General features: G+C 32.5%; 1 protein-coding gene across 4 annotated transcripts in view; it reads left to right on the top strand.

Annotated features, from left to right (window-relative positions):
• LOC106868868 (uncharacterized) overlaps positions 1-11131 on the top strand; it is a 361638-nt gene that overhangs the window by 306218 nt on the left and 44289 nt on the right. For all 4 annotated transcript variants that reach the window (XM_014914318.2, XM_014914316.2, XM_052971228.1 and 1 more), the window contains exon 11: positions 5580-5766. In XM_014914318.2, the coding sequence (XP_014769804.1) occupies positions 5580-5766 (187 nt within the window). The remainder of the gene's footprint in view (positions 1-5579; positions 5767-11131) is intronic.

The raw sequence follows: 11131 nt of genomic DNA on the forward strand, positions 1-11131 counted from the left end.
AAAGAAAAAAATTTTCAGAAAAAGTGATAAATGAAGTGGGTGGTGGTTGAAATTTTGAAAATTTTTTTTTTTCAGAATCGTATCCTCCATAACCAAAAACGTGGGATTCCATAAAAAAATCAATATATATCCATTTTACTCAAAGTAATGGCAGAAAAATCGGATCTTGTGAATTTTCTGAAAGTACCTTCCCCACTCCCCTAGGGTCATCAGTGCGCAATTATTTTCATATTCATTTTCCACACACTTGTTAATACCCACCAGGCTGGTTAAATTTTTTTTTTTTTTGTTCCTGGGTGAAGGTCTTTATATTGACCCAAAGGAGTTACTCAGCCTGCTAGAAGTAGCAGCCTTATCACACTCTGCCATCTTAAAAAGAAAAAAATGGAAAGGTATTAAATAATGTAGTTCTTGATACACTATGTCCCAAAATAATATTGTATAGTTATGTCTGAAAGATCTTTAATCATATGTCTGATCAAACAGAACTGATTTTATACTAAACAACTATAACACCAATGTCACTTGGAGTGAAATTTTCCTTTTATCCCACCCTATTTCTGCGTGCATTAAAGGTGTTTTTTGCACCTCGCAATCTTTCAAATCTGATATGTCCTTGATTTGTTTTGTCTCTCACTTATTCATATATTCATTTTGCAGATGACACCTTAATCCATTTCTCCTTAATTACAAATATCAAGCTCTTTCGACTGAAACAGTTCATACAAGACATAATGCTTCTATTAAAATAGAGATCTCAAGCATATATTGGCTTCAAATTTTGGCACAAGGCCAGCAAGTTCGGTGGGAGAGGGGTTAAGCGATTTATTTATTTTATCAACCCTAAAAGATGAAAGACAAAATTGACTTTAGTGGAATAGAGATCTCAAATATATATTGGTGTCAAATTTTGGCACAAGGCCAGCAATTTCTAGGGTGGGGTTAAGTCAATTATATTGACCCCAGTGATCAACTGGTGCTTATTTTATCAACCCCCAAAAAATGAAAGGCAAAGTCGACCTCAGTGGAATTTGAGCTTAAAATGTAAAGGTGAACAAAATGTCACTAAGCATTTTGTCCAATGCACTAACATGCCAGTTTACCACCTTTCTCATTTATATATATATTGATATCCAAATATCAAAACTAAGTTTCTGTCAATTATGTAAAAACACACTACAAATAAATGAAACAGTTTTGCATTCCATTTTCTCTAGACAGAAAAGACACACATAGAAGATATACATAGAGCAATCTATACACATTGAGTGGAGAGCTATAGGCTCTCCACTCAATGTTGACCTATAGGCTCTCCACTCAATGTTGACCATATAAAATTCTGCATTTTTGGTGTTTTGTATGGTCTACATTGAGAACAAAGTAATTCCAGAGCATAACCATTCCATGTGTACTAGGATATCAGGTACATCAATGATGTAGTCATTGGAACAAATACACTTGAATAAACTGAAAGACGAAATGAAGATTTAGAAAATAGTTCAATCTCCAAATACAATATTCAACGTGGTGAAATACAAACTCAGGTGACACAAGTTTTTATAAATAAATGTAAGAATAAAGCCTAATTCATACAGAACATTTGAGTCCATTAAATGCCTAAATATTCAGAGATAACAAATGATCACATAATCATAAAATGTCAGTAAGTAAATCCTTTCAAAAATGAATCTGGTTTCCTCTGGAGAAGATGCTTTAAATAAAGAAACCATAAAGATTAAACAAACGACAGATATTTCAATGCATTAGTAGAAAAATCTGCAAAAGTGTTTCTGAACTAAATTCATTGGTACAAATGCTAACTCAGTAAAGACATAAAAACCATATTTTCTTTATTCTTTTATCATTTTGCTTGTTTCATTTGTTAGACTGTAGCCATGCTGGGGCACTGCCTCAAAGAATTTTAGTCAAATGAATTGAACCCAGTACTTATATTTTAAGCCTGGTACATATTCTATCAGTCTCTCTTGCTGAACTGTTAACAAACACACCAACACAAGTTGTCATCTGATAGCCTGGTCAGTCATCACATGACTGACCAGGCTATCAGATGTTACACATCGCTGGTCACAGTGCATTTTTGCATTGTTTTAGCCTTCAAATGACGTCACCCTACTGGCTAGGTGAGTAGGCCCACTGATCGAAATGGGGACTGGAGCAATGTGAAATGAAGTGTTTTGCTCAAGTACACAATGTGCTGCCCAGTCAGGGAATCAAACCCACAATCTAGCAATTGTGAGTGCAACAATTTAACCACTAGGCCTCATACCTTCACACATATATATGAATGAATATATGAATGAAAGGCATCTCAGTTATAAAATGGTTAAATACATCATTAAAAATCTCATAAAACAGAATAACACATGTATTACACCTAACCCCAAATTAGCTGTATGAATGTATTACAAAATGACTAGAAATAATCACCACCTCCCACTACACAGAAATAAACCAGCAAACCAGACAATACACTTTAGATGGCCCATTTGATACAGAAAAATTCCAATGCATAAATGAAAGTTGTAATCTTTATGACTTAAACTGTTACAATGAACATACAAGTACGATATGTTCTCACCACCTGATCTCACATTCACAACAGCGAAATATTGGAGCACATTATACTACAAAATACAAAATACAAAATAAAACCAAATAGGCAATCTTTAGTTGATAACACAACCATCTTATATAAAATTCTACAAAATAAATTAGGAGATTAACTATTGAAACTTTATTAATAGCAAATAAAAACCAAAAATTAACACACAGACACAGAACCTTAGCAATAAAATAAGACCGGTTTCTGATGGCTGAAAGTATCTACACATTCACTGGCAACATTTTAAATCTAGCAATAATATCATTAGTAACAGCATCATTTCCACAATACTTGCTGCCCACTATAAATAGACAATAATAAACACAACTAACAACCAACTACTTAATACAGACTAAGATTTAGAAGCTCTAGAAATATTGATGGACCTGGAAACTTTATTGTTCCAAACTAAAGATAAAGGACATATAAGGAAACAGGAAAATTGTGTTTCCAATATAATGTGTTTAATACAAAGGCTTTTCCCTCACATATATAATACACATGTAAATACATGTTTACATATACCACATACATATGCACATACACCACATGCATGCATACATGCATCTGTACATACATATGTACATTCATGTCTACATACAGACATATAGAAACACAAATGCAGAAACACACACACACACACACACATATTTACATAACAAATGCATAAGTACACACACATTTACATTCATATATGTTTGTTCTTTATTTTATTTATTTATTTTTTTTTTTTTTTTTTTTTGTGGCTTGTTTCAGACTGCCTTCAGAGCAGAATGTTCTATGTCTTTTGTGTTGGTTCTCTCCAAGTAAACATTCTCTGTGTCCAAATACTCTTGACACAGTATGAATACATTTAGTGAAACATGTATCTATAAATTTAAGCTCTGCTCAGATCATAGATGTGTTTAGAGCTTTGAACTGTTTTACTGTTTATAGAACATTTAATTGGAGATCCCTATAATGGAGAATATGAAATTGGGTGGCATTCAATAAAGTTTTTTATTATCATACGATAGAGTGCTGAAAAGTTTGTGGTTTTGGGTCAGTTAATTTTGATTTTATTCAACATATCCCACTTATTACTGTGGTCATTCAATTTTTCTAAGCCCTGTAAAAGAACTCAGAAGGTTTGGCCTCCAGCCAGGCCTTTTGCAATACCTTTAAAGCCAAGAAGTTTTCAGCCCTGTCATAGATATCTTTGTTTGTCTTAACCTTTTTAGTTTCATTTTAGTGTTGTTTCCATAGCTACTGTGTGTAACCCATTGTATAACTATGTTTTGAGGAAGAAAAGAGACTCAGAATAGTATCTTGTCTTATTCCACATATTACCACATTCAGGCCTCTACTAGTCATTATTATTTGAATTTGGACTTTCAGGAAATCATTGATCCAAATGCTTAGTCCTTTAGCATTTAAACTGGCCATATCTGATCAAAATATTCTGCATCTTTTATGTTCAATTTGGCCAGATCCAACATCTCACACCTACCTCACAGTGTCATTCTAAAAATAAGTAATCTTATCATCAAAATCTTGAAACCACAGAATGATGAATGCTTAATTCAAAACAATGTAAATAAATAAGCATTACATTTGACAGAAGGGAAGGTGCATGGCTTAGTGGTTAGGCTATTCGGCTCACAATTGTAAGGCTGTGAGTTTGATTCCGGATGGCTTATTGTGTCCTTGAGCAAGACACTTTATTTCATGTTGCTTGAGTCCACTCAACTGGCAAAAATGAGTAGTACCTGTATTTCAAAGAGCCAGCCTTTTCACACTCTGTGTTGTGCCAATTCTCCCTGAGAACTACATTAAGCGTACACATCTTTTGTGAAGTGCTCAGTCACTTGCACATTAATTTCACAAGCAGACTGTTCCATTGATCAGGTCAACTGGACTCCTCATCGTCATAAGCAACGGAATGCCAAACATTTGACAGAATAATTGGAATACTTAAGAGTTAAACCTCTTGTTATGCTAGCATTTTACTACTTGTAATATAATGTTACCTGATCAAACTTGTTAAAGGCTTTGATGAAATCAAAGTATACACAGTTAACCCTTGATATCCAAATAAGCAAACTCTTCAAAATTTGTTTGTGTTCTTAAATATATATTTGTATAAACAATTTGTTACCTCTTCTGCATGTTTTCTGTTGCAATTTAAACCTGTAATGGTTTGTCCATACCCCACTGCTACCATGTATATGAATATATGCTATTGGTTCTTTCCATGTTCTTTATAGGCTTCCAGCATCTGCATAATTCTACCAGTGTATTTCAGGGGTTTAGCAAGGCTGGCATTACAGAATTTTGGGTGTAGATCTAGAAAGCCACCCAGTCCTGGAACTGGATTTGTATAAGATAGCTTATTGATTTGATTATATACGAGTTTGGGAAGTTTATATTGATTTGATTACTGTGAGAGGTATTGTTTGGTAGAATATTATAAGATGTTCAATAAGTTACTGTTTTCTTGGCTACAAGAAGATACTTTCATAGTGTGTGTGTGTGTGGGCATGCACACACACTTATGTACATATGTACGATAAATTCAATGTAGATAGTCTACAACTTTTAATGTCTCAATTGTACATTGTAGAAAGTAAACAAATGTGAATACGTTTTGTTCTTCTCTCCAAACACACACACACACAAAAATAATAAGGAAATTACTCTGACATGTTTCATGGCTGGCTGGTTGCTTTTAAGAGGAAGACAGCTTCACAGCAATAGGGCATCCAGCTGCAAAAACTATGCCAAAACAGACATAGAGGTATGGTACAAGCTCCTGCCTGGCCAGCTCCTGCCAAACTGTCCAACCCATGCCAGCATGGAAAGCAAACGTTAAATAATGATGATGATGTATATATACTTATGAATATATATATACATATACTCAAAGTTTCTCTATAATTCTTATAAACCATGTTATATTCTCTTTTATTTATTATAGAAAGATTCCTGGCTTGATGTTACTAGCCATAATGTTGGAATTCCTGCTCTCGAAATAAAGCGTCCAGATTGTAGTGGTTATTTGTATAAAATGGGCATGAATCGAAAAGTGTGGCGACGGCGCTATTGTATTTTGAAGGATGCCTGTGTCTACTACTATAAGAATATTGAATCCATTAGTGCCAAAGGTAAGTGTGCATTGCTAATGTTCATTATCTTACTTGAACAAATTATTTATTGCTAATAGTCTCAGCTAAACTTCACTGTAGTCTTATCTTTATCACATATTACACTGACTTTTTTAAAATCAAGCTTACAACTTGCAGCTCTGCTATGAATAATTCAATTTTCTTTTAGTATACTTTTCCCAAGTTTAGAAATTTTAACTAAAACTTTCTTCATTTCAGGAAACCAGTATATATAGTAAAAGTATATTCGATTCTAAAGAATGCAAATTATTTTCTCCTTCTACTCCTTTCTCTCTCACCCAATAAATTGAATATTCACACCTAAAACAAATAAATAGTTAATGTTTTATCTAATTCTTAATACTATAGCAACTAATGTTTATGACATAAGCATTCTTATGTACACAAATGTAAGGTTTGTTCAAAACAGTGCTTTAAGTTACATTATAGTAGAATAAATTTATTTCTTTTTGAATTTATAAAAAAGAATTTGAATAAAGATCAGCGGTTAATCTACTTTAGCTTTTCTAAGCCTTGGCTATGACACCATGTTAACATAGTGTTATAGCCAGTTGTATTGTTGACTATTTGCTGACTTTTAATTTCAGTTGTCTTAAATCAGGGGTTCTCAACCATATTTTATCTATGGACCCCTTTGATTACTATTTTATTCTGGTGGACCCCCTAGTTTTATAGTTGTTTCTTTCAAAATTCCTATTTTGTTTTCCACACATTAACTTGCGCTGGTTGAACTGTAAAACGTTAGAGAAAGAAACCTAGCAGTTTCTTGCAATACTAACCAATATACACATCTAAAACAAAATTTTTTCAGGGGTCCTTACAATACTATCATGAATCCCCAATTTATTATTTTGTTATGTGGACCCCCCACCCCCACCCCCAAAGAAAAAATCCTATATGGACCCCCAGCAGCGATATGAACCCCAGTTGAGAACCACTGTCTTAAATACTATCATGTCTTGTATTGTAGCCTTCAGGAATTGTTAACAGTAGTATTATTATGCTTTCTGGAAATTTTCTTTTGTCTTCTGACCTCCAAGACAGATGTAGAATATTTTGAAAGTTCTTGCTTGCAGTTTTTTTTTTTTTTTTTTTTGTGTGTTTTAAAGTACTTGTCTTCCCTTCCAACTTTTGGCTGTAACATGATGAAGAACCTTTCTGAATAGCTAGGTAAATTGACTAAATTCAGAATAAGATATCTTCTCCAACTCAAGAAGGCAGCCATGAATTTAATTTCACAGTTTACAAGTTTATGAGAAAATTTCTCTGTGGTTATTTGACCTGCTGGAAATAGCAGTCAAATCTTTTTTAAACCAAACACTGTCTTCTTAAATAAAGACAGCTTCACTGTTCAATGCAGTTCCTAGTATATGAAAAATCAGGAAGACAATATGGTTCAATGCTTTTGTCTATGGTCATCTTGTTTCTAAATACTTGAATGGTTGACTATAATTTGAAGCATATGAATCAGCATTTCTCAGTGGACCTTAAAAATATATTCCATGTCTCAGGAAACCACTTTATAAAGATTGCAGTTTTAATAAACTTTTTTGTTTGCTTTCATAAAGTTAATTTTCTTGGGAGATTAAAAGATTCATAAAAGATGTCTTTGCACGGTTTTGGCAGTGTTGAACCTATTAAGCACCACAAAGAAGAAATTTCATCTTAAACAAAGTCATGTTTAGACCAAAGTCCTCTATAATTCTTCTTAAGATCATTTTTCCTACATGTTCACCTTCTAACTTACAAATGCCAGTATTTCCCTACCTTTAGGAATACTGGCACAGCAAGAGTTCCAGTTGATCTAATCAATGGAACAGCCTGCTCATGAAATTAACGTGCATGTGGCTGAGCACTCCACAGAAACGTGTATCCTTAATGTAGTTCTCATGGAGATTCAGTATGACACAGTGTGTGACAAGGTTGACCCTTTGAAATACAAGTACTACGCATTTTTGTCAGCTGAGTGGACTGGACCAACATGAAATAAAGTGTCTTGCTCAAAGATGCAATGCATCACCAGGTATTGAACTCATGACCTTGCAATCATGAACCGAATACCCTAACCACTAAGCCACATGCCTTCACACTTTTAAGAATGTACTGCATATATATATGAAAAGGATGTGTCATAATACCATTCCACAGCCATACCAACAATCCAACATACCTCCTTCATCAGCTGCCCCATGGATATCATTATGGTTTCGACACCTGGGCAGAACCATTCAATCCAGCGGTGTCAACAACATCAAAATAAGTGTTGTTTGGGAACAAACAAACCAAAGAAACTACAACTTTCAAACACATTTACCCTATGTACAACCATATTGATAAATAAATTCAATAAGTAAACTACAACCACTCCTAAATAGGTAACTAAACAGCAACAACTCTATTAAGTCATACAAAAATTATAATCCCTACCATCTTCCGTAGTATAATATAAAAGTAAAAGTTTAGTAACCACATTATATATGTATAAAATTATGAATATAGAATTAAACACAAGATGATTCAAAATGCATACATATATATGTATATGATTTGACTATAAATTCTTATTTCTTTCAGAATTTCTAGCAACCTCTTTGATGAAGCTGTAAGGTTCTGGGCCCTGGTTGGGAAACACTCATGTAGACTATGTTTCAGATTCTCTAAATCTTCAGGTCTCTATACACCAGAATCTGATTCTCAGTTTCCTCATTTTCATATTGAAAATAAAGAGAACCATTTAACAAAACAAAGGACCTTTCAAATAATGCACTACTCTTGCATAATTTATCTGAGATTAAATATTCATACCAAATAAATGAATCAAATAAACTAGCTCCAACTTGTCTTGATATTTCCTAGTATGCCACAAAAAAAATAAAATTCATATATACATGTATGTAGGTATGTATGTGTGTGTGTATATGTGTGTGTATTATTTAAATTTAATCTCTTAAAAGTTGATCAATCTCTTTCATGCATCTTACATTCCAGAGTTCATTTGGATTATTTTTGTTTTAAACGGTTATGTTTTGAGTTAGATTTATGATTTTTTGATATGTATCTTCATATGAAAACATTATTGCATGATGTGATATTTTTGATGTCATGAAAAATTCACAGAATTAAATTAGAAGTTTCGACTGTTCTAATTTAATTCCATAATTGATGTTGTATTGTATCTCCTTTTATTTTTTTCCCCCCCTCATCTAAACCAAAAGGTAGATTTTATGGGAGAAACATTAAGTAAAATGCATTTTGGTAAAATATATTTCAAGCACCCTGTAGTTCATTAAAATTTAAGTGTTTGTAAATTGGGAAAGGAAAATGATAACATCCATATTCGTAGATACTGATTGTTATTTGTTTTTTAAAAGATCATGGAAAATCTGTTATAAATTGATTTAAAATCTTCTGTTGACATTATACTGAAGATGCTATTAAATTTTATTGGTTTAAAATAAATTACATAAAATATTAAAATAGGATACATTTTAACAGCTATATGGGTTAATTTTGATTATTAAATAAAGTGGGAAAAGAAGGGAATTTTTGAAAGACATTAAATGATAATATTGATAAAAACTATACAGTTTCATAAATATATATTTATGTATTGCTCTCAAAGATGTATAACATGTGATAGAAGCTAGTGTTTTTGTTTTATTTTTTTCTGGAACATGCATCAATTACGAGTTTCCTAGAAAACCATATTGATCTATGTGGTTATCAGGTTTGAAATCTACTTTGTCTTTATAAAACTCTATTACATAAATGATCCGCATTAAATAACACCACCCGCTTCATTAAAATGTTCAACTTTATATAACTGCCAAGTGTTGAACAGTTAACATTGATGCTCCATTCTTCCTGTATATGTTGTTATATAAACAAAACTTGCTGTGTAAATTTAACTTAATTCTTAGTTAACTAGCTCTTTTTTAGATAAAAACAGAACAAAAAAAAGGAAGGAAATTTAATAAATCTTTGCATTCACCCAGTCATGTTGCATATGAGTTAAGCATCTCAGTTAAGCAATTAAAGTTCAATTCTATTGATAATTTCTACAGATATGTTTTAATTGAACTGTATCATGTCAATAAATTTGATAAATTTAAGGTATTAAATAGAAATATGAAGTTAAATCTTGCATTTCAAGTATAATGTATATTATTGATTTCTGTTTAGTTTGTGGCTTATCACATCCCACAAAATAAGATTTCCAATCTTTATCAACTTACACTTTTCCATTCTCTGTTGGTGTGTTACGACAAACTTGATATTATATCTGCTGAAATACCTTCAATACTCAAGTTCCAATATTTCTAATTAAGAATATTCAAATGACAAATTGAATTACATACTTCACAAGCAGTGTCACACACACGATGTATGCATGCATACATACATACATACATACATACATACATACATATGTATGTATATACAGTAAAGTATCAACTATATAATACTTCTTGTTTCATTATAAGCTTCAATGAATTTATATAACTGTTAAAGCTTTTTATTTAACATATTTGTTGCTTTGAAAGCCAAGAATAAAAACTAGAGATCTAGTTTCAAGCAGCTTTGGCAAAATGAACATTTAGTAATAAAATCCTAAAATTAACGTTTCAATTATGTACCTAAATTTAAGATATGAAACCTTGAAGTAATGATTTAAATTATTACCATATGAAGCGGAGTTTCAATATTTACCATTCATCTCAGAATTTCAATACCACTAATATCAATGGAATAGTCTGCTCATGGAATCAACGTGCAAGTGGCTGAACGCATGTGCCCTTAATTTTGTTCTCAGGGAGATTCAGCATGACACAGAATGTGACAAGGTTGGCCCTTTCAATTAAAGGAACTACACATTTTTGCCAGCTGAATGGACTGGAGCAACATGAAATTAAGTATCTTGCTCAAGGACACAATGCTCCAGTGGGAATTGAACTCATGACCTTATGTTCATGAGCTGAATAGCCTAACCGCTAAGCCATGCATCTTCACTGTGGAACAATGATAAACTAGACTTAATGGTATTTGAATCAGAATTTAAAAGCCAGCAAACTCTGTGGTTCTCTCGTCTTGATCAGTTTGCTAACAATAAACTGTAGCCCAGCTTATAAGCTCTGAAGTGAAATTTTGCAATTCAGTTTTCTTTATTTGCTGGTTAATTTGCTCATTTATTTGCATCTGGTAGTAGGAAATTTGCTATTGAAGCTGACATGTACATACATATATACATATATATATATACATGCGTACAGATATCTATACATATATACACCCATCACACACAAACACATGCACACAAACACACACATTAGAGATCGGAAGAGCG

This window comes from Octopus bimaculoides, chromosome 10 (assembly GCF_001194135.2).
Source record: "Octopus bimaculoides isolate UCB-OBI-ISO-001 chromosome 10, ASM119413v2, whole genome shotgun sequence".
Taxonomy (NCBI): Eukaryota; Metazoa; Mollusca; class Cephalopoda; order Octopoda; family Octopodidae; genus Octopus; species Octopus bimaculoides.